This window comes from Apteryx mantelli, chromosome 10 (assembly GCF_036417845.1).
Source record: "Apteryx mantelli isolate bAptMan1 chromosome 10, bAptMan1.hap1, whole genome shotgun sequence".
NCBI lineage: Eukaryota > Metazoa > Chordata > Aves > Apterygiformes > Apterygidae > Apteryx > Apteryx mantelli.
The window spans coordinates 12,063,968-12,089,245 of NC_089987.1; the positions used below are offsets into that span (position 1 = coordinate 12,063,968).

The 25,278-nt window shown below is 37.8% G+C and overlaps 1 protein-coding gene across 1 annotated transcript in view; it reads left to right on the forward strand.

The window, feature by feature from the left end:
• PEPD (peptidase D) overlaps window positions 1-25,278 on the forward strand; it is a 145,718-nt gene that overhangs the window by 23,309 nt on the left and 97,131 nt on the right. Inside the window, exons 5-9 of the mRNA XM_067302497.1 lie at window positions 1,746-1,793; window positions 3,577-3,638; window positions 10,417-10,461; window positions 17,452-17,527; window positions 18,960-19,006. Of these exons, the coding sequence (XP_067158598.1) occupies window positions 1,746-1,793; window positions 3,577-3,638; window positions 10,417-10,461; window positions 17,452-17,527; window positions 18,960-19,006 (278 nt within the window). The remainder of the gene's footprint in view (window positions 1-1,745; window positions 1,794-3,576; window positions 3,639-10,416; window positions 10,462-17,451; window positions 17,528-18,959; window positions 19,007-25,278) is intronic.

The following is a 25,278-nucleotide window of genomic DNA, read 5'->3' on the forward strand; positions in this document are numbered from 1 at the left end:
ACAGCTTAAAAACCTCAATGCTGGGAAAAAGACCTCTTTTATGTGTGCAGTAAATTGTCCCAATGTAAAGACCGTTTTCTGCCTGGAATACGTGGGCTGAAGTTAGAGGCTTTTGAAGCTTGCAATTGTATGTCTTTTAAAGGCTCTGACTATAACTTTTGCCTGGGATGCCAACGCAATGGTTCTCCAGCATCAGGACACTCGGGACCTGATTTACAGGATAGTTTTATGCCAACAAATGACCAATCTGTGTATGTGTGTAATCCTGCTATTTCATGAAATCTGAGAAATATTACCAAATAGACCACAAAATATAATGCAGGATTGATATGTTTGTACCTTGCTACTATATACTTTCTTTTGGTAATATTACTACCATGCTACTAAGCTGGTTTAGCGTTGGTAGAACTGTGCTCTGTGTATTTGTCATCTGTTTGTTGCCTCAAAAAGTGCATAGTTTAGTGCCCACCTTTCTGCAGCAACTCTGAAAGTCCATTTCTACTTTGTTTTCAGAAGATTGGGGCAGGGATTTTTTTTTTTTTTTTGACCTTAATGTTTATACTCCTCCCCTTTTTATTTTTATTTGAACATAGTTGCAACCAAAAGACAAAGCATTTAAAAATACCAATAATATTCTATGAGTAGGAAACCAAGAATCCATTAAGACCAAGCAGTTGTAACTTACAGTGAGTGCATATTGATTTTAAATAGCAGCAGTGCGGTAGAGACTAAAGATGTCTCTGCTTTTATTTAATAAAACTGCTGTATAATAATTCAAATCTTAACTGTTTGTGGTGAGCTGAGCATTTAAACTTTCTGTCACCGAAAGAATGGGCCAAGTGAGTCATCTGATAAATATTGCACATTTCTCGTTTGTTTTTTAATGTGTCAGGAAATCAGGCTGTTCAAAAATGTTGGCTACCCTTTGAAACCAACTTAAAACTTGTAATAGCAATCTTTTTGAAGAGCCAAAAGCACTTTTTATTCTGCTAACCATTTGATAGGGAGCGCTGAGGGGAACCTGCTAAGTCAATGCAGTTGAGCTATTTTCCAATAGGAAGCATTACTGGGAGAGACCAATGTTGTGGGGGTTTTGTTCTGTTTTGGTGTTTCTGTTTGGTTTCCTGTTTTTGTAGTGGTGGCAAAAAGATGACACAAGTTGAGAACTCAAAGCCTTCCATCACAGTTTGTGGAAGTGAAAGATACATTGAAAGATACATTTTAGTCTCAATTTATAAATGTTTGAAAGATACCAAAGGAGCCTGATAGAAGTTCTAGTCAGTAAAAGATGACCCAGTGAGAGTAACAGTAAATATTCAGAACATTGTAACATAATAATATTAATGCATGTGTTTTATATGCAGTAGTGCATTGCAGATGCAGGGTTCCCTGTTGTTCTTTATTTCTGTGCCACATTGCAGCCTTTGACTTGTATTTCCTCTTTCTTCCAAAGGATGACTGCAGACTTAAGATTAAGACATTAAGACATAGTTGATATTTATGTCTTTAAAGAACACCACCAACTTAAGCACTGCATTTCTGTCTAAGTATTTTGTGATATAGTGACTCTCGTTGCCAGTGTCATGTATGATTGCAATATCTGAAAGACATCAGAAGATTTTTCTCTTTCCAGCTCATTTACTTTATATACAGCAACTTTTGCATAAAGAAATGGGGAAACTGATATCAATGCGCTTATGAGGAGGAAAAAAGTTAAATAATGGCAATCTAAAACTTCTTTTTAGATATCCAGTGTCTTGGCTTCAAAGAAACCTTCTACCCTTCTTACTTTGGTGAGTGATATTATTCTGAAGAACAACTATCAATTTTCCTCAATAAGGGGATCAGTTTATTAAGTATTTCTTCGCACTGTCATTCTCTCCCTATATTCTCCACAAGTAGTTCAGTTCTGAAAAATTTGAAACAAATTTGTGCATACAAATTTGTGTATAGTCTGGTCTCTGTCTCCTTCATGATCACATGATTTCTAAGCACTGGCCTTCCATTTTATATTCTCTGTGCCTTTATATGTGTTTGGGTAAAACGTGACAAGCCTATTTAATGTCAACTGTGCTACCCTCTACCTGTGTATAATGATTCCAAACTCCGTTTTTCTCTTCTGTTGCTCTGGCCATGTCATGTGCATATTTGGGCCTTTCTGTGGGAATTCCATAAGAATTCAGGGAATACTTTCTCTGCATAGAATGGGTTGGTAAGATCAGCTTCTCGGAGGATGTTGTGATCAAACACCTGCCAAGTATTTTGAATGCTGCTTACTTATTTCTCTGAAAGTAGGATGAATAAGCGGAGGTAAAGCCTTGCAAGTTCCTTCTTCCCTGTCACCTCTCCCCCAGCTTCTTTCCCTAACAGATGTTTTGTAAACCTGTCTTTCACTGTTAAGAGTGTCTGATTTGTTGGCTTCAATATATATATAAAAAATGAGTTGCTGACTCTGAGCTTTCCCTTACAGCAAATGCAGTGGCAGCTCCTGGATTTCTTATTTTCCCATGTTTCTAAACAGAAGTCTTACAAAAAATTCCTCCTTAGGTATTTAAATAGCGTGAGATCTGATCTCTTTATACATTAAGAACAAGAGGTCATAAATAGTCTTCATCCTTCCTTCCACAAATAAATAAATATATATTATATATGTGTGTGTGTATATATATAGTATATATAGAAGGCAACAGGCTCATCTTTTTATATATATATATATTTATTTATTTATTTATAAAATACACATATAAAAAGATGAGCCTGTTGCATTCTATCATGTTCTTTCAGAGAAATAGGAAAGAAAATATTTGAGCACCCCGCTTTCCTTACTGTGAGTTTCTGGGCATCAAGTTTTTGATTAATTGTCACTCTGTGAGCATCCCATTGTAATCAGGATTTTTCACGTAGCTCTTGGCCCAGAGGATGGAGCTGTGATGCTTTCACATTCCTCCCGCCACCACAGTAAAGCCTGAAGTGGAGAAGGGAAGAACATTCCTCTTTCCCTTGGCTGGGTGGGCGCTTGGTCCTCTCCTGTGATCTTATTCCAGATACAGAACCAGAATGCTGCTCTGCAGGGTTTCCCACATGCATGTCAGAAGTGCTCATCTGCTACATGGCAGGCAAAATCCTCTTGCTTATGCTCCCTGCATGAATGGCAAGCTGTAGGGGAGCAGCATGCAAATTTACATAGTAAGCATTGCTAAGGCAGTGAAGAATAAATTCTTTTTAAATGAGATGACTTTTAAAAAATCTTGAATGTTTGTTATTCTCTTGCATTTTATTATTATATTGCTCTCCTAGCTTCCTCTTAAGACATAACGGAATTAGAAATCCAAGGCTGCCAGCTTTCTAAGCAGTGCATCCTAGCCTGAATTCTGTGCTGGTCTCCTTTGAAACAAATAATTGCCTGTACTGGTCTCCGCTTGAGCAAAGAGTCTGTATTTTTTTTTATAGTGGTTTCAAATGAACTTATAATAAGTTTTTCTAGACTTACTGTAATCAGGTTCTCCCCATTATTTAAATTTTCACATACTTGTGTTTAGCTCAGAATGACGGTCCTTTTAATCTTTTCCCTCCCAGCGCGGTGTTAATACTGATAGTGGAAATGTCTCCAAAGAAGCTTCATTTGAGGGAATCAGCCAGTAAGTGACAAGGTGTTTTTATACATTAATTGTTGTATGGTTGTGTTGAATTCATTTTATATTTCACATTAAATGATGTTTTTGCTAATGACAGGATATTGAATGCCAGATCAAATGTGTTGATATTTCTTTTGGGAAAAAAAACTGACAATTTGACATGCTTCTAAAGATTCAAAATACAGCAGGATTTTTTGGAAATCTCTTAGCTTATCTAATACTAAGATCGTCTAATGCTTTTCTTTCTCTCTGTTTGCTTTAAGTATCTAAAAACAAACAAACAAACAAACCCATCCCCCTTTCCACTTTTGGGGATGGAATATTTGATTTTTAGATTTCAGAAAAATAGATTTTTTTTTTTTAAGAGTAGTTCCTTTCTTTTACTAACTTGCACGGTATTAAGGTATATATTAAAGATAAATATATACCAGTGTGACTGTTCTTTTGAAAAGAGGTAGCATAACAGATATAAAATAAAATATCACCTTTCTGCATAGATGTGACCTTTCCGTGTCACCTGATGTTGTCTTTTTATGAAGTTTGGCTACTAGTGGGGTGGAAATATCCTCCTACATGTAGTATTTTGAAAAGGCAGTTAATAAAAATCTATCATAGACCTGCTGCTAGGATGTGAGGACGATGGCCTCAATTTTGAATGAAATACAACTGTCTTTTCTGCTGTGATATCCTAAAATGAGATTGTTTTCCATGTTAGTTCAAGTGCATGGCAAAAAAGACACAAAACCTCCAACTACAAAGCCTGTTAAAATAAACACTCTCACTGTGATGTTGAGTGGGTGGCCTTTTTTTGATCCTTGTCTCGTAGTCAACCTGCTCTATTTTCCCCCATCCACCCCTGTCCACAGCAGATCACATTAATCCTATGGTGATGGTAGTGCACAGAATTTGCTGCTATTCTGGGCACTCCTTGGTGCAGTTGCACAGCTGCTTTCTCCTGGGATGGGCTTTTCTCTGTGTCAGTTGAAATGAAATCTGGAGTCTGATTCCATAATTACTTTGTCCTCTCCTCTACAACCTAACTGGAAACTTAACAACTCTGTCAGAGGTATGGACACTAGAAAGCCACAGTGGCAGACACTTAGACATCTTTTGCTGCCCAGTGAGTTAAATATATACTATTGCAGAATTTTATGGAATACTTGGTGTCCTTTCTGCTGTTACAGCAGTCTGGCATTCTGTTGCTGTGACCCAACCAATACTCAGCTATCTTCTGCCCTCTAGATACAGGTGGACTCTCTGTGTTCTAGGTGGAGTGATACCTTCAGTTTTATCTGCGACACCTTCACATGAAACAAACAGTTATTACCTCCAGCAGTAATTCCTTCTGGAAATGATGTACAAAGGTCTGTTTGAAGTATCATAAAGTCCTTTCGCTTCCAGAGTTTCACTGAAACCCTGGAGTTTAATTAATAACACTTTATGTTACTAGTCAACATTTGGGTAGGAAGCCACTCCATCTGGCACTTGACTTGCACTTGTGATGGTGTGTCCTGAAACACTTCAAGGGGTTCAACAACACTTCAATGATTTTTATCACTGGCTTCTCTGTTGATGGTAAACATGTTCTCGGTTTACTCTGATAGGAGCACTTCTCCAATCTTTTGCGGGAGATTTCTAGCTGTTCAGCAGATAATTTTCATTCTGTTTTGAGAGCACTGAGTTGTTCATTTTGGGCCTTTGACAGATTTGGTTAGCGTCTTCTCCTCTCCTCCTCTGCTCCCAATATGGCAGAGTACTCCTTGATTTTGTTGTTGAATATGCTGGCAGATTCTCTCCATCTCACCTCTTTTGGCAGATGTAATGCCCTCAAACCACTTGTCTCACCCCTCATTCTTTGATCTCCCAAATTCATCCTTCCATCTTCACAGGGGCTGCCAGGTCTGGCGGTAGGAGCTGCTTAGTTCCCATGCCCGCAACAGGCGGCGTGGAGATTGAACACTGCTAATTGAGGAAGTGGAGGAGGGGGTGAGCTTCCTTCTAAAATCTTCTCTCCTTAGATCTTTGTAACCATATATAAATCAACAATTTTATTTTGTTTCTCGACACAGACTCAAAACAATTTCAGTATTTTGGCTTTTCTGTTTCTCCCCCTCTCCTCTGTTAAATGCTTCCTTTATTAAAATGTTTAAATTTCTAATGTTTTGATTTCTTCCAAGATAACTAGTACCTGGAGAGTTTGCACCAAGCAATGTTCTCTTTCAAATCTCCCTTCCCTTGTGTCTGCTGTTGACTTCACATTGCCTGTTCTCTCCTGCGAGCCTTTGCTTGGCCAGACTCACCGGGCTAGCTATGAGGTTGTATTTTATTACTGTGTTCTTGTTTGCTTCCATTTTCCAGCTACCTGGTCGAGATGTATTTACTTGCTAGGGCTCCTTTGTGTTTCTCTTAGTCCCATTTGTCTTTTTTCTCCTAAACTGGCTGTGCCCCTTTGCATTTTTTGCTATGGATAATAATAGAAATAATGTATCGTTTCCCGAAACAGCTGAATCTTGCTCTCTCTTTGCAGGTTGTTCATCTGCTCCTGTCAGAGCTGCTTTTTTCTTGCCCTAATGATGTTGCTTCCCTCCCTTACTTTTTCAACCTTTTGAACTTTTCCCAGAACATAATTATCTAAACTATTTGATTAATTTTTGCGCTGTAATAAGTAGTCATTTTGCCTTCTCTGCAGTCATGTTTTTTTTCCTGTCCTCACCCTAAAGGTCACCTCTAGGTTATTTTTTGTCTTGCCAGCAATGAGCAAGCTTGATTTTATGTATCTGCTGGTAATAGAGCCCATAGTAACGAATTACATCATAGGGTCCATTAGTATATAGCCACGTCTTGTCCCTTTCAAAAAGTATGCTGCTTGTCTAAGAGTTGAAGAAAAGTTTGTCTGCTGCTGCAATCTGTAAAATTGGAGAATTGCTTTACTTCAAAAAACATCCTGCTGACCAATATATAGCACCATGGTCCAGTGGAGGGAGTAGTGTGGGACAGTGATGACCTGGACTGTTCACTACAGTTGTTCCTGTTAATTCCCTGAATCCAGCTTTGTTTATGACTGTTACAAATCCTACAGAAATGATTTGCTCTCACTTACTTTAGATGTATTCTGTGTAGGAGACAGATTTCTGAAGTAGTTCAAATGCATTGTTTTCTAGAAATACGTATTTCTGTCTGCCAATAAAGACTAGTTCCATTTTTTGTAACTTACAGACCCATTTTTCAGACAGGAAAACACACAACTTTTTTTTTTTAAATCTAATCACATGGCTGTTATGTAACACTTGTAAAAATGCTTTGAGGCAATGTGACTAAACCTTATAGAAAATAGATTTTGAACCTTCAAGCTGTGTTGGTATTGTGCATACTGCTGCACAAAGCTTTGCTCAATATGCTTTTTTATTTCTTCGACAGAATTGATTGATGTAAATGATAGATGGTAAGCAATTGTACTTAATGTTTAATGTTTTTCAGTGAAGTCCTTTGCTTCATAACCATACCTGCTGGGAATGGCAGTGAAGAGGAGTTGGCTGCTAGGCTAAGGCCTCTTCCTTATTGCCTAGTGGAGTCAATCATTAGAGGAAGTATTCTCCATATTGAAGAAGAGTAGAAAGTTCTAATATCGTGTATGAATATAAGTTTTAGATTTTATTATCATATACACACAAAGCATATTATGTAAACTGAGGAAAAAAAGGGTCTTATTGTACAGTCTCATTACACAGGAGATGTAGACTTCTTGCCTTAAAAAAAAAAATTAATGAAATTGCCTTGCATGTTAAAGGACAACTGAGTATGAAATTGATTTCAACATGCCGTTCAGTGTAATATGTCTTAGTTTTGTGTTGATTAAATGGGAGCATTAACATGTTACAGATTGTAACTGTAGCAAAATGTCAATTTGTTTTTTTCCTCAAGACACACATCTCATCTTTTTAGTACTGTCAATTTGCAAATTGCAGTAAAATGTGGAATTGGATTGCTCTACATGATCCTCTTAGTATTAGGACAGTCCATGTATTTTTTAGAGTAAGTTGTTAATGCTCTAGCAAAATCTAAACTTGCTGGAGGGATAGGTAGGCTTATTTTATGTAGAACTTTGTGCAAAAATTATGTAAATAACACCCTGTTTTCATATTCCTGTTAGTGATGACACGTGCTTCCCCTTGAGCTTATCATTTAACCAGTAACTTTTAGAATGTGGTTTGTTCAGCTGCTTTATTGCTGATTAAAGGGAAACATAATTTGAGTCATTAGTTCTGGATTTCGAGCAGTCATAAAGGAGGCGGCCTTGCGGCCACTTGTGCAGGGCCCATAGCTGTCACAAGCTCAGCAGAGCTGAGACACTTCCGTCCTTCATTGTGGGCTCCTTAGCAAAAGCTGCATACAGTATATGAGATTCTCACCTGAAACTGAATTGGCTCTCTGTCTCCGAAGTCTAAGATTTTGTTTTATACTTGACATTATATCAGAAAGTCTGTCTTTCAGATGAGAGATAAAACTGCAGTTCTGCTTGTGACCTCCTAGCCTACCCCTGTACTCCCTTGTTTTAATCCTTTCTTTGGGTTAATTGGCTTTCCCAACTGACAGCAACTAGAGTTTTAAGTGACTGCCACGTGTTAGGTGGTCCCAGCCACTTCTGGCAGCACCAAGGCAATCCAAGAGGAAGCCTTCAGGGTCAGGAAAGGCACAAACCAGGGACGATGACAGAGACAGCGTATCTCTCAGCTGAAAAACTCTTCTCTAAAACGGTATTATTTGAGCTACTTATAGGCCTATACCTGTGTACATTATTCCCCCCCCTTTTTTTTTGATATCCAGGCGAGATATAATTTTCTGTTTGTCATGAGGTTTGTAGTTTTACTGTTCAGCTTGTTTGATTTGCTTTTGGATTCCTCCATCTGTGCTTAAAGTAAACGTGTCAGATTCTTGAAAGAAGAGAAGTGTGTCAGCCTTCAGAGTTTGTGTCAGCCTTCTGTATCTGCCCTTTCCTGCCCTATATTTTCTTTTTTCCTTCACTTCCATAATAACCATAGTTGCTTATACTTGTCTTATTTACACAGAGCTGGTGATGGAGCTCTCTGCATTGCTGCAGTATATCCTTGCACTTGCCTTCATTGCTCTGCTTTCGGTCTGACATACTAATGACAATTATCGAAAGTCCTGGTATCCGCTGTGGCGTTTGCAGCTTAAGCTGCTCTACATCTTGGTTTCCTGTGGTGTTGCTAAGTGGCATGCTCTCCAGTCAAATAGAGGGTTCAGTCTCTTGGGTTTTTTTGAGTTATCATAGATTGATTTTTATTATATCATTCATCAGTTTTCCTCTGTATATGCTTTATTTAAGTGGTTCTTCCTTTTGAGAATTATTTCTGCATTGAACTACTTAAATAGTAGTTGTTGGGATGATGATATTCAAATTGGAAAAAATGCCTTTATCTCTGGTGTTACAAGACTTTCTTGTTTCCAAGTGACCAAATTTGTGATTTGTGGCTATTCATACTGTGTTCCTTTTCCACTCGTTTCTAATTAATACCTGTAATACTGATTACCATACAGCTTGTCTCTGTTGAATGTTGTGATATGTTGTTGTTTTCTGTCTGATGAGCTTGGAGCAGGAACACAAAGCTATTGACCTTCACCTTTTCAGATTTTACAGGTTTATGAGCACATGCTCTTGAAAAAAAGAAACATAGGTTTTTGGTCTGCTATCCAGGGATGCAGTAAGACCCTGGTATGATTAGAAGTGACTTCCAAGTAATTTTTTTAATTGGATTTGTGCTTTTGTTGCTCCCTTCTGAGGTATAAAGAATGGCCAGTAACCTGGAATAGATTTAATTTTTCCTTCAGAAATATGGGAAAATGAATTGTGGCCTTCCAGCATTCCTCTGAAGATCTTTTGGGAGCCTTGGAGCATTTTAATTTTCCTAAATGCTCTAATTGAAGAGCCAACAGTCCTGAGTCTGAGAAAAATATCTTCAATGCAGCATGCTCCTTAGGCATTTAAATTGTAAGCAAAAACAAAACCTTGAAAATCTATTTGTGTTCCAGTTAGTTGCTCAGCGTCTTACTCCGTTGGCCACTCTAGTGTTACTGTTTAGAGAGCCTCAGCATAGTTCCAAGAAGTCATGAATTGCTAATGTAGGAAATAAACAGAAGAGTAGTTGTGTTCGGGAGGCCAAGGTGAGATGGAAGCTTTTGCTTTGCCTCTTCTGTAGATCACAAAAGACAAGGAGAGGTTGTGTTCCTTTTCACAGCTCTCCTCTAAGCAAGCTGCTTTATCACATGCTACGTTCTATGCACACACAAAAATTTGAATACGTAAAACAAAGGACAAAATTGGCATTTCACTGTGTTTAAGTTCACTGAAGTGTGTTTTAGGGCTAAAGTTAAAGTCATAGAGCAATTTAGGTTGGAAGGGACCTCGAGGTCAGTCTGGCCCACCTGCCACTCAGGGCAGTGAATTGGTAACTTATATTTTACCTTTGTCAAAAGAAAGTTTCTAAGTATTTCTTCCACATGCTGTAACCCTGTTTTTTGCACATTCTTAAAAGTACATGGTTTAGTCTCATGTATTTCAAAATGGAATACTTGCACAGTGAAAATAAGCATGTGCATTCTTCACGCTGGGATCTATACTGTTATTGAATTCTGATATAATATCTGGCTTTGCAAGTTTTTGCGACTTCAGAGATGACACATTTTTTAAAAACAAAGTAAATAAGCACTCTCTACTGTTGTGTCTAGGTGTTTTTTAATGTTTGTATCTTTTGTTTGTTAGATTTAACGTGAACAACAAAATCCTGCATCCTGAAATTGCAGAATGGTGAGTAGTATAAATCTTTCTCTCTGAGTACTGTTGGAAGTGTTTATATTCTATACCATTGCTTTAGAGAGATTCCCTCAGCAGAAGCCTCCTAGTTTACTATGTGAGTTTTAATTTTTAGTTGATTTCATGTTGGGGATAGAAATAATGTACAGAAGTAAACATGCGGTTAAGTAATGGCATTGAGAAATGAAGAAATCAGGTAACATTTTTTAAGAAATAAGCATCCATTTTCGATACATGTTTTATAGAAAGCCTTTGGAGTTAACAATCGCATCCATATGTGAATTTGGATGAATAGGAAAATAACTGAGCATAATTCATATTCTAGTGATGAAAAACAAAGATGGTATTAAAACTGTATCAAAATAGGTAATATTTAATACGGTATTATTACCTCCCTAGGATTTATTTTAACAGCATTCATTTTGCTGATTTATTATTCATGTGACTATACTTTGTAATTCTAGAGGAATTCTACTGCAGCCTATCTAGAATAGCCAAAATTAGAGGGTGTGAGTAAGTGTATTAGGAGCATACAAAGCTATTGCATCTTACCAGCTTTCTTCTTTTGATCAGCATCATTGATTTTGTCCTCAGGATTGCTTAATTTTACTAGGGCTTTCTAGTTTTTTATTTCGGATATTAGCTGAAGAGACCACAGAGTGTATTTTTGTTAATGAATTGGATTTTTAACTAAGCTTTTTGAGTGTATTAGTCTGGAAATGAGGAAACAAATCCTTGGTTAAGACAGATAAGCTCAGAATCCTAAAATGTAAACAGGAAAGCATACAGTCTGACTACTACTATTGTAGCTTATTGTATTGCATGCTACTACTTATTATTCATTTTAATGTTTATTATTAGCACATTTGCTAAGAACAATCTTCTGCTGCTTCATCTACATCTAATTGCCAGCTTGAAATCTAGGAAGTTGTTTTTGAACATCAATGCTATTTCAGAATATGTGGAATTTTTAATAGGTTAGATTTCTGTTGTTACAGCCACTTTTCATTGCTTGGCATGGCGTAAAAAAGTTTTAAAAGGAAAGTGAGAAGCAGGGAAACTTTGACGTTTCTGCATCACTGAATCACAGATGGACCTATAGATGTGCAGGAGTGGGATTCACTGCTGCAAATCCTGCTGATGAGTGCAAGGGGATGCAAGTCTTCTGTAAGACAAAATTGTATGGGCTGCCAATTTTTAAATCTCAACTATTCCAAGCTTCTAGAATTTGGACCCCATCTATCCTGCTCCTCCCCTTTCTGAAACAGAGAAGTTATCTTACAGACTTGATTTCTGAATTTAAGAGTTGGTCCATTCTTTGAGATGCAGAGTCTTCAGCAATGTTGGCAGAGCACAGGAGCTGTGAAACTGGGATGTGGGAATGTGCTTTCCAGATGCACAACTTAAACACATTTAGAAAAACTTCATAAAGAAGCGGCTTAGCAAATCCTGTTTTCTTTTGAAAATATCATGAGTGTTTAATTAATCAAGCTACTGTCATTACACAGTGTCAATGGGAAAGATCTAAAAATATTTGCACGTCTTCTGAGATCCCTGATGCCGTGTTACATCACTTACAGAAGTAACAGAAAGGGTGTAGGTCAAGTTAAAAGTTCTTCATAAAGTCCAGTTTTCCTGCTGAGGCAGCTGCTGATTTTTTTAGCTGGTTGGTTGGTTTGGGGTGGTGTGGGTGGGTTGGTTTGCTTGTTTGCTTGTAGACATCAGGAACTGTCAGCCATGGACGCTCCACGACCATGTGCCCAGCAAGCAGAGCATGATTCTCTGAGCGCCCTGATAAGCCTTTTGAGGAGCAAAGAGAGCGACATCCCTGACTTGCCCACGGATGCTGTTTCTGTGCTCCTCCTTTGCCTGCCTTTTCCTACTCCTGTAAGCAGAGAAAGACAAGGGGCAGCAGAGAAAGGAAGGGGGCCCGAGGGAGGCCTTGCCTGCTGTCTGAGCTTTGGTCTACAGATACACCGCACGACGGAGAGAGATGACAGCTCCAGCTGCAGGACATTTTGGATTAGGGCTACAATCTTATTCCCAAGTTAGTTTTTGTCACGGTACTGTTCACCTTACCAAGATGTCACCTGCTGAGCTTTTTTTCCCTCTGTGATTTGGCGTAGATGAGGCTATTAAATCTTCTCTGGGAGCTCAAGGCTGGAGAGATGTGAGGCCAAGCTCTGTGCCCTGAGGTTGTGCTAAGGCAGATGGAGGAGTGAGGAAATAGAAGATATAGTGCTTGGAGCAGTTCGTTGTGGTATAGAGGGGATCTCTTTCATCAATGCTAGTCCAGAATTCTGATTTTTGTCTTCTCCTCATTCTTAAGTGGGGAGAAATACTTGGTATGCATTCTCCTGCTTCTGGCTTTAAAGAAAATGGTATCCTAAGTGAAACCAAAGTTCAGATTTGCATTCGAGTGATTTAAACAGTTTTATCAAGTTTAGTGGTTTTCATCATAAATTAGAAGTTTTTTAAAGACAATCTTTATGATTTAAATGTCTGGTGAAATCAATACATGCATGACAGGGTATGTGTATTAAAACTTCCTAAATTATAAATTTCCTTGGAATCTAAAGTTGTTGTTGAAGCAACTTTTTTTGGGCAGCAAATTGTTTCATTTGAATTGTATGCTTGCACTGATGCATATTCTTTCAAATACAGCAATCTCTAAACTATTCTGTTTTACGTGATACTTGTCAGGAAAAACTCCGATCTATACTGTTCTGTCAAACCTGCCAGCAAAAGGTGAAATGGATGAGCTTTGTGAACCAACCAGAAAGAACTATGACCTACAAAATGCACTTCCGGTATTTTACTGTCTTCTTCTAAAATGCAGAGAAAATGGTTCACTGCAAGGGGCAAAGAGCTTGTGATTAATTAAGGATCTGTTGCCTCCTGTGCTTTCTCTCTGCTTTTTCAAAATTTCAACATTTTCTGACTTATTATGAAACTTAAGGATAAAACATAAAAGATTCTGACCTTAGACTGAATTTGAATTTTAGCAGTTTGCAGAAGGGTGTTTTAACTTCTTTTTTCATTTTTTTCTTTTTTTCTTTTTCTTTCTTTCTTTTTTTTTTTTTTAATGAGTGAATACAATATCAAACACATTTAAACACTTTTAAATTTCAGGAGACTCTTTTAAATTCAGCACTGAACATCTACCCTAAGAACCGATTTCAGTGTTTTGAAAAGAAAACAGCATCCAATGAAAGACAAATTCCAAATCTGTACAATTTATCTCCCTAGTAATCAGAAGGAAATTTTCCTACTGCATCACTTAGCAAAATAGGCTATTTTTACTTTAGTGTACCAATGTCTGTCTACCATAATGATAATGATATTAGAAGATAACTATTTAGCAATGTATGGATGGTTTTGTGCTTGTATATCCTATACTTTCCTGTAACCTAAAAAGAAAAAAAGGGATTTGATAGTTACATGCAGAAAATTTCATTTATTCTGTATTTTGCATTGCTTTGATGGACGGCTATAACTGTTTCTTCAGGAAAAGTGATCTGTATGTTAATGTCCTAAAGGTTAGCGGAAACTTTTGTGTTTTCAGAGTTTTTTTTAAATTTATGTTGTAAACCTCTAATATCTTTTTCAAATTTCTCAAGATGAACTCCAGTATTGTTCAATGTTCGTACAACTGTCTTGCAGAAGTTTACAGTAATGCTTCTCCTTTCCACACAGGCTTTACTATGTTACTAGCTGTAATACTACTTCAGTGAGCAAGTTTTTATGCTAAAGCTTACAGAAGAGCAGAAGTATATCAACTGTGGTAGAGGGAGAAATTTCTATAAATGAGCTGTGGAAGGGTAACAGCAGAGGTTATGAAGGGTGAAGAGAAGTCAGGACTGCAGAGTCTGTTACTTGGGCAGCATCTACCCTTTACTAGGGGATTTGCAAACTGGTAATGTTTCCAAAAGGATAAGGAGAAGTGGACATTCCTAATTGTTTTCTATGTTTGTCACAGAAAGCAGCCTTTAAAGTTGCATGCATTTACTAAAAACAAGAAGACTGATAAGCACTGAGCTGGTAACTGGAAACTAAATATTTTTGTTGGTATTCTCAGGAATGGTGAATGCACTTGGAGAAGCAAACGTTTGTGTATCTTTGGAGAAAGCACTGATTTAGGAACATGTAGTGGAGTTATGCTAGTGCCATGCCTCTGATTGCCTGGAATTCTGTTTACTTTTGACCACTTGATTAATGGAAAGTAGGTCATGCATGACTGAAATGATACTTGTTCCTACTTCAAGCTTTTCTCTTCTGTCAGATGGCCTCCTCTTATGGCAAGTGTAAATAAAAGCACAAAGTGTATGTAGGAGAGGAAAGTGAGGGAGAAGAAATTTTTCTGCACTACTAGAATGAAAAAAAAATCATACATTAATCCTGACAATAATAGACTTGTGCTTCTACTTTAACTTGATTGCACTGAGTGGTTTAGCTATTAATCCAAGATTTGTGTTACCTGCTGACTCTGTATATTTTTACAGTTTTTAGCTGTAGCCTGTAAATGATTTGTTTCTATTTAAATATTAATGAACGTATTCAGTGTGTGTGACTGGCCCAAGAGCTGTTTTTAATAGAACATTGAAGTTCAACTTAGCACACAAATGTAGTGCTTTCTTCCTACCATTATGTTGAAAGTAGGGAAGAAAAAAAGTCATGAAAACTGTGGACCTCTCCTCCCCTGTAAGATTGCCTTAGAGTGCTAGCCAAAGTTCTGGACTAGCTGTGCTTTCTGCCTGGTTTGGAAGAGTATCGCCTCTCAGGTCCTCACAAGTAGTGAGAATGTGCTGGAATAGATACCCTGCGACTACCCAATATGCTGGTGGAAACCCCATCAGCAGTGCTATTGCAGACAGCCTAGGACCCCAGCGACCCTTTCTTTTGGGGATCTGTTTTAGGGAAAATTTGTTCCTGTTCCTGCTTGATTGTACATCCTCCCTGTCTTCTCTACTAACGGTTGGGTGGTGCCTTTTTGTTGGTCTCAGAGTGACTAAACATTTTCTGTAAAATGTTTCAGTGCTTGACCTTGTGTAGATGAAGGTGATGAATTCCACAGGAAAATCTAAATCTGAGGCTGAACATGAATTTCTATATGCAAAAAGGCACCAGAGAAGTTATGATCTAAAATAAATACCTTGGCCTTGAAGCCTTATGACCTAGTCAAGTAAAACAGATTCTAATACTATTTGCACTTGCAGTTGAGCAGTTATTAACTTGTATTACTTGCAGATCCCAATAAAGAGATTAGATATCTGAATTATGAAAGAACTATTTTTCGGACATTTGCAGATCAGGAATATGTACTGTATATTGAAAATAATATAAGGGCACATCAAACAAGTATTAAATTATCCTGCTAGCACAAGCAGTCTTCTGAAGAACACGATAAAAAAAGATCTATAAGCTGTTACTCCCTCAGTCTAACATGAATATATTTGAGCTACTGTTCTTTATGTCTTGGCTAAAAAGCAGAAGCAGAAGTTTGTTTCCTCATCCATGGTGAACAGATTATGCCATTCCAGTGTAGTTTTTTCACCTTTGCATGCATTTTAGAACCTAGCACTCATTCTCAACATGCTTAATGATTATTTTGTGTCATATCCCAATTTATTAAGCATGTCTAACCCATTCCCCTCTACTATGCTTCAGTTTGTAAAAGCATGTTGATTGGCATCAGCATTTTAACAAAGATGTCTGTCTTTTGCCAGAAAAGTTGTATTTGAGAAGAAGTGACTGTGCCGCATAGCAGTGCAATCGCTGTCTATGGAAAAATGCTGTTATCACACATCAGAGGCACTGATGGCTGAGAAACCTGTTTCTGGACTCATTAAAACAAACTACAAGAGCAGAAATATAGTAAATAGTCTTCTACAGCAGTATGAATAGGAGCATGTTACAATAAAAAAGAGATGTCTTGGTGACAGTTTCAAAATCTAACAGTTTATGGTAGTTTGTAACTGCTGCAAGCCCTGGAGTGGAATGCGAAAATACAGTTTAAATGTTTCCACACAATTAAATGGATATGGTTTTGTTCTTTGTAAACAATAAATAGGTACTTCCTGGCTGCTGTTGAGGTGGACTTGTGAATTTTTAAGAAACCATGAAATCTTCAGTATCTGTAGAAATGGAAAGAGTAGGTGATTGTTAATAGAAGGTTATGAAACTCTTTCTACTTCCCTGTTAATATCACAGTATAAATAACTGCTTTTTATTTGAAATACACGGTAGAAAGAGTGGATAAGAGATTAATGGTAAATTTTTGAGATGAGTTTAGAACAGAATATCAAAGCTCTAAATATGTACAAATTCAGTATCTCATAGGGCATGAAAAAGGTTTTTTTGTTTTTTTCCTGGAAACATATGAAAGAGAAAGGACACTGTGGCCTTAATTACTGCTTCAGCATTTTCTGAATTTCACATTTTTTTTTATACCAAGCAGAAATAGCATTTGGGTTCCCCCCTCCCCCACTTTTGACATATTGCAAATAGGTGGGAGTTGGGATTGTGCTGAATAGAAATTCTAGAGCTCTGGTAATTTCATTATGTAAACTAGCATCAAATTGTGTTTAACAAGTAAATCAAGTATGCTTGTAGAAATGTTCCATTTGAAGTAATGTCTGAGCCATGACAAATAAAGAAGTACATTGCTTTTGTTCCTAATGTATTGTAGAATGGGTTGAGAAAATGTTTATTGGACAACTTGTTTATTAGTATTAAAGTAAGGCAGGCTGGTCTTTGAAATGCCTGTGACTCTACTTTGTAAGATTGTTTTGCTAGTGGTAAATCAATGTCAGCAAAACATTGCTGTCATGAATACAGTAATAGCTCTTCACTCTTGAGCTGTTCACTCTTGAGGTGTATCTAATTTTACCATAGGTGATTCATAGTATTTCAGGGTTTTTTATTCTTTATCCTTAGTGTGCCAAATTGCAACCTAACCTGATTTCTGTTCTACTTTTCTTTAAGTCGTGTGATTAAGACAGACATGGAGTTGGAAGTTCTGCGCTACACCAATAAAATCTCCAGTGAAGCTCATAAAGAGGTAATGGATCCTTTACTGTTAATAATTTTTGCTCTTAGTGTAACAGTAGTACTCAGAAAATGTTCTCAGCAACCCTGAATTGCTTAGTAATAAAATAATGGAAAGGCTGGATAGAAATAAGAGGATAATATGCCTCCTATTACAGTCCTGTAATACACCTTGCATTGTCCTTGAACTCAATGGTGCATTTGTGATACGTGAGAAATGAAGTGTGGTTTTGGGCGAGAGCTGGGGAGCCTCAGCAGAAGGTGACCTGCTTGCAATCTATCTGTCCTGTATGTACAAAGACAGACCTGTACAGAGATGGAGAAAGAAGAGATGGAGATTTTCCTGGCCACTGTCAGTGTGTGCATCTCTGAAGCGTTTTACAGTTTACTCAGTCCGGATCCTTCATAAACAGAAGGAACATTTCCCTGCACCATGGAGGATAGTCCGGGGATGCCTTCAATTGCTCCGCAGAGATTGGTATGCCCAGGCAGCGCAGTGCTCCACCACGCTGTTGTGATGACATAGCAGTGTGGCAAAGATGAGTCCAGCCTCTTGTGAAGGCTGCTCAGGTCAGACCCAGCGCTGTACAAGTCAAGCCATGCTGCTCTATGGGTTTGGATCACAAAGTGAGCTTGGGTGTCAGTGCTGTACTCTGTGTCGTGGTGCAGAGGTGCCATGAGTTGTGACTGGCAACCAGTGAAAGCTTAGTTAAAGTAGCTGATGAGGTCACGGACCCAACTGTTGTCCTTGCCCCTGCTCCTCAAATGCCTGGGCTGTCTGTGAAGCATGAAAATATTTTAAAGGGAATATTATAAAATTACAAAGTCAATGAATAAAAGCACTTGCATTCATTCCCCTTTGTCCTTCATCATCCTTGAACAAGCTCATCCCATCTGAGATGATTCCTTCCACACAGCAACTGCCTAAAATTCATGATCCATAATCAGGCAAAGAAATAAAACCAGTGCACATTCTCAGCAAATCTGAGAGCACAATTCAGACTTACCAGGGTTAACCCAGTGTTAACTCTAGTAATTTTTCAGATTGCAAAGTAGAAAAGAGAATCATCCATTGTTGTACATTCCATTTCACAGTTTTGTTTTGCTGGTGTTTCATAAAAGTAAAACAAGAGGACTTGCTGCCAAGTTCACTGGAGCTTTCAGAATTAAGCATGGGTATTTAGATGAGCTGCACTTCATTTAGGATATACTTGTGGCAATTAGATGTGCTTTATTGCTGGAGACTGCAGGCATTCATAAAGATTAAAATGAGTTTGATTTCTAATATAGTTTTAAAATGCATCTACTGATGTAAATTTAAATGAAGTACAGATGATATTTTTGTAATATATGTTCCTCTAGAGAAGTTCAGTCATAAGTCATAAATTTATAAATATGAGATTCCCTCTTGTTAAGAATGTCCCATGTTAATATGTATCTTACAGGTAATGAAGGCAGTAAAAGCAGGTATGAAAGAATACGAGATGGAGAGGTAAGAGTTCTTTCAACAAGTGTAATAAAAGGAAAAAGTCTCTCTTTAGTGGGGGTAGAAGCAAAGCTGAGTGAGGCAAAGCAATAGCATTGATTTAGTAGAAACTGAGAGCTCATTGCTGTTTCAAGACTATTTGAAGCATTATTTTATTATTTTGAGGTGGCACTTCATCAGTTTCAGGCTTGTATTTGATGATGGTTGATTATTTTTTGGTTATGGTTTAGTGTAGTATAATTCTCTTCTTGGAGTTTAGTAATTAACAGTAACTTTACAAAATAGCCATTATTATTATTTGAAGGCATCCAATAAAGCTGTGTTTATGGGTAAACATTGCCATTATGCTGGTTATGCTTAGAGGACTACATATATGAGCATTTAAGAACCTTACAAAAGGAAGTGTTCAATTAAATTTCACCTGCAATTACAAGTCACCATTGCCTGCGCTTAGCCTGTACAGGGAGTTCTCAAAAACGTGGTAGAGATCTGTTAGGAAGTCAGTCAGAATACAGCATATATCTCTGCTGAAGATTGTAGTTGTTATTGTAATATTGAAACACTGTACAGGCATATATAGGAGGGATTGTCTGCTGGTAATTGATAATGACATGTCCAAATACAAGGAAGTTATTGCTTCCTCTCTTAAATCAGTATTTTCATTAGATTATCATCAGCCTATCTTATAAAGCATGGTTTTGATCACCATGTCCGTTTATTTTTAACACACATATAATATCTTCAGTTTTCAAAGTATTTGCATAATGAAGCAATAGAAAATAGTAGTCATATCTCAGTTACTGTTGTTTCTTGTTTTCACTTTTCAAATGTTAGTAAGCAGGCTAATTGGGGGGCCCTGGGAGGTAAAATCCAGTGACCTCAATATTTGTCATCAGGATGGGCATAACACATCAGGCAGGGCACAAAACAGGTAATGCTCCTAGAACATAAGCAATATGGAAACACTGGTGATGCATCTAAACAATTTAAAGTTCTACAGATGCTGTAGGCTCATGGGCTACAGACTTCAAATTGCAGCTACAGGTTCCACTAATTGACAGGAAAAAATTCAAGTTATATACATTGCCTGTGCTATACATGCTTATAGTGAAATTTTGGCTCTGGAAGTCAATGGAAAGCAACTGTTTCTATAGGAGAGTTTATTCTGAAGTTCTTTGAACGTTGTGATCTTGGCTGTCAAGCATAAATGTCACGCACCAAATACAGATACATACTCTTCTGTAAGCCTAAGAGTTATATTGCATTTTCATTTCAGGACTTCTGTTCTTCTGCAGCTGGCTTCTTCCATACACACCCACCTTTTGAAAATATTATTTATCTTTCAATAAAAAACGATTAGGCAACTCTCTATTAAACCCTTTCAAAATTGTCTTCTATTTTTCCATATGTCTTGGTAGATTACACTTCTTGAAAGAGTTTGAGGTTATTTCACTAATGAAAGAGGTCTTGGCAGACTACCTCTGTACTGTCCATCTTTGAGACTATAATTAGTACTTAAGTTTCTGTCACTGCTTGGAATTCATCCTTGTTCCAGTTTCTGATTTCTTATTGCTTAGTGGAAAAGGGTCCTAAGAAGGCAAAACTGTAATTTTTCTTACCTTTCTGAAAAGAAGCATGTAGTTGAAATTTTAAAAAAAATACAGTTAGAAACAGTCCAGAAAATCTCTAACCTGTGTACAGATAAACCCATTAATGTGGTCTAAGAAGGGAAATGCCAAAAACCTAAAATCAGATGACACCCCAAAATAGACAATTTTTGTTGAAACTGTAGATTTTTTTCTGTTGTTTTCTTGTCAACAAGCTAGATAGCTTGCGTTCTGCACATTTGGTACATCCAAAACTTAGGGGTGCAGAGAACAGAAATTCTCAGTCTGTGTAGGTTTATCAAAAGTATCACCGTTTACACTTGTCATGGAATTTTTTCATTCTTTGATGTTCCTAGCGCTTCTGCTCCTCTTGTGAAAGCTTTCTGGTTGTGTGGCCCTCCATCCCACATCCATTTGCAGTTCCCACTGATGGTTGTGAAACTGTGAATTTTTTAAACAGATATAGGTATCTCTTGAAATGCAGTCTGTAAAAAAACAAAACAAACAAACAACCCCCCCCCATTCATATTGCTCTGCTTCACGTTCTTTGACATTGTGGAGTACAGCATGTGTGTTTTTGAGTATAAAGCTGTTCTGACCCTGTCTTCTAGGAAGAATAATAACGGAGATCCCAAAAGCTATTAAAATTTTCCATTATGACTTTTAGGACCTAAGATTTGCTTTTTCTTTGTTCATTAAGTTCAGCAGCCTTCTTACAAAAAATTAGTCAAGCTACTTCTGCTGTATAATACAGCAAAAAAGTGTTAAAATACTCTAGGAAATGTATTTAAGAGTAAACGATATATAAAGCTAGTATGTTTCTAGATCTATTATTGGGAGCATTCTCTGAGAACTAATTGGAAGGAAATAAAGTAAATTATGGAGAAATCTCTCAATAATAACCTCTTTTTTTATGAAGATTTAAAGCAAAAGTATGGTGGAAGTATTCTGTATGACTAAGTACTACTGGTAAATGATTTTCAACCACTAATGCATTAGTACTGAGGTATATCAAAAATGAACTCATTTAACTGCAAGTCCAATCAGCCCTGTTTTTGTTTTTGTTTTTTTGGGGGGTTTGATGTTATTTAACTTTAATATGTGGTCAGTTGACTTTAAGGAGACAGCCAAGCCAATTACCTACAAACAGTAATTCACAGCGTGTGTAATTGCATATAAAGCCATTTTGGTAGGTCAGATTTTGGATTTTCTCTGAAGTAGTTTGTTTAGTATTTGTGTTTATCTCATGTTTAATTAATCTTCTGTTTAATTAAAGGTTTTTAATTATGATGAAACTGCTCTGTAGTGAATATATTGTTAAAATACAGCAAAATGATAAAAGAAATCACTTCAGCTTACGAAGTATGTGATAAAAATTCATTATTTCAGCTAAGTTGTTTTACATTTATGTATATCCACCAAAATATTTAAACAGGAAGTACTAATTTGGACCTACTATTATTATTTTAGGATGCTCTAAAATGCTGGAGATCTCTTCTACAGAACAGTGTTTATCAATTTCTAGAGCAGTGTCTTTTGTCTATTTTTATTATTTTTTACTGCACCAAGTTTTGAATACTCTGTACCTTTTCTCATTTGTTCCTTTTTTTTATTGAAGAGAACAATTTTAAGATCTAGATGGCTACTTGGAATTGTTGATTTGATTGGAGAATGATACAAAAGTATATCCTACAGCAACAGAAGCAATAACAGAAGAGCAACATGCCAGATAGTGTTGAACGCTTGGCTATTCTACACATTGTCCTTTTTGCAGTCATGTATCCTGTTCTTAATAGCACTGAAGGCCTGCATGCACGCTTCTCGATTCATTAAGTTGTAATGTACTCATTATTGCCTGGGTAGCGCTGGGCAGCACAGAGCCAGGCTTAAACACTCATTCAGTTGTCCAAGATCTCCCTAGATTATTTGACTGTCTCTTAACCCTCTGCAGTTGCTGAACCCAGGAGCATCCTAGTGTTACGAGACAAATAACCACATATCCAATAACTGTGGGTCCAATAATTTGGATCCTGATCCTGTAGTGTGATGTCTTTTAAAACAAATGAGAATTTGGCTAGCGCAAAGGGTAGGTGCTGTGATTTGCAGTGGCAGAGGCAGGTAGCTGAGAATTGTTGTTGCCAAGAGAGTTCTGTGGAAATTATTGTACGTGGCTCTATGAAGAAGCAGCCCTGAATCACTTTGCCTGTTGTTTTCCATCTGTTAAAACAATAAAGTAAGACAAATCTGACCACACCTGCTCAGAGGAAGCATGATGCTGTAGCTATAAAGCACTGGTCTGGCACTGCAAAAGGCTGGATTTATTATCAGCTTGCTAGGGGAAGCCACTTTGTTGCTGCCTGTCTGCTTCCCTCTCTGTAAGGTTTGCCTGCTTTTGCTGATGAAGACTTTAAATACCTCAGTGCTAAGGTTGAGTTCAAATGACGGAGGGTAATATATGTCCCATACGACCTTGCAGCAGCCGGTTGCTGCCAGTCGGCTAGAGCGGTTCCCAGGTGCGACCCTGGCTCTCGCATGTGGCGGCAGAGCGAGAAGCGGAGCCTGCTCGGAGCCTGCCAGCTCAGCCAAGAGCCCCTTGCCCAATGCACGGGTGTCCCCGCGCTGTTGAAGCATCTCATGCAGGGGCTCTTTTAGATCCTTACCAGAGACCATACCAATATTTATGGATGATTACCAGCTAGACTGATGTGAGTTCTTTACCCTTATTCTTTCTAGTGCTTTCCTTGATTGTAAAGCAGAGCTTAGACTCTGAGATGGTTTGTTGTCAAATCTGTCAGTGTTAAATTTCACTATCTGTGGAAGTTTGAGAGTGCTCTCATGGATTATGACTCTCATCTTTCATTTACCTCCCTCTCTTCTGCTCCAGTGGAACAAACTGAAAATAAAACACACATGTTATTTCACTAGAAAAGAGAAAATAGCCAGAATCATTTTATTTTCCTTTGGGTATTTCCTTTTAGTGAAATGCTGATTATTTTAGCTAATCTGGATTTGCCATTTCCCATCTTCTGATAGATTTTGCTCTTTGAACATTCTTGGGGAAGTTACTGACTGCTGTGCTAAATCATCTTTAAAAATATTTTGATTTTCCATGCTTGGCCCAATTTTCAGATTCAGAGTTTCAACTCAAGCATAGCCTTTGCATTAATATATGTTAGTAGTAAACAAAAATGACCCCATTACATTCTCTTGCAATTTTAGGGCGACTGGCAAAAATACACAAGTGAATTCTTAGCAGTTGCCTTTTGATATGGGAACCGGTGTCGAATCATTCCCTAACCCTCTCTGGTATTTGCGTATAGATTTATTTTTTATTAAACAAGAGACTAGCACTTCATTAACCTCTAGCAGCATGCCAGTCTGCTCAGTGACTGAAATGTGATTTTTCTTTTCCTTTAAAAAAGTTTTTAAACAGTTGTTAGTATTGCGTAGCCTGGAAATGGTTCGACTGCCTTGCTTCCTGGAGCTGCCTCACAATTAGAGATTATTTTTTTCAATGCAAGTTACTGTTGTCAAAAGGTTGGACTCAAAACTTTAAGGTGCACAAAAAGCCCCTGTAAGAGGGGAGAAAGTTGTCTCCCCCCGCCCCCCTTTCTTTAATCTGCTCACTTTTCTTTGTCCTGCATGCCTACACTCCTGGGTGATAGGGCTGGTATATGTCTGCCCATTAGCTACGCAGTGTTTGGGTAGTAAGATAATACTGTACCCAATATTACTTGTTTTGTCTTTGTGTCTGGTGCTATTAGAGTAGAAGGAAGAAATGGATTGGCAGAAATTCCTGCCTTTAGCAAAATGTCAACACTACCGGACAACCGAGGAGCTTCTCTTCAAATGGAAGTGAATAGAGGCTTGAGGGGGAGCTACCACCCGAGCCAGGCGGCTTTGTGGTCAACCAGGGATTGCCTGTAGGAGACAGCAGCTCAGGGTGACCCAAAATTTCCTGAAAAAGGTGGCATGAAGTGAAGTATAGCAGTCCAGGATCAAATAGGCATTCTTGACTCCTAGGGAAGGCAAGACACTGTTTTGAATGATAAGGCAATCAAAACAAGTTTTTTCATACAGATGTATCTTCTCACAGATATAGAAATCTATCATTTAAAGTGTGTGTCTTCAAAAAAAACCCCAAAAAACTGTTCAGGAATTACCAGCTTTCACTGTCATACAGCTCTTGAAGAGCATGGTAAATCAAAGTATCTACAGCTTAGTGCAGCTCTGACAGTGTGTGACAGGTAGCTCCTAATGGCATAGGTGAGTTAGCCATTGAATTGCAGGTGTCCAGTACCCTGTGGGAAGGCAGATATAATACCTTTGCCAGGAGGAGGAACTGGATTCAGACAGAGACTACTTAAAACCTTCCCTCTCCCTTTTCCTTCTTCCTTCCCTCTCCCAGAAAACCTAGACGGGATCTGCTGGTTGGCTGCATGTAGAGCATCCTGGCAAGCCTACCTCAGTTGCAGTATCATGGGTTTTAGTTCCCATATGGTGCAGTTACACTGCAAATTCATTTCCAGACACTTCTTTGTGATTTCAGTTTAAATTTGTAGATTTCCAACTATTCTGTGTGATGCTTGTTACCTGAATTTTTGGCATCTGGATTTTGGGATATTCACCTCCTGGACAACACTTTAATTAGCTGTTTGTGTAGAAGAACAC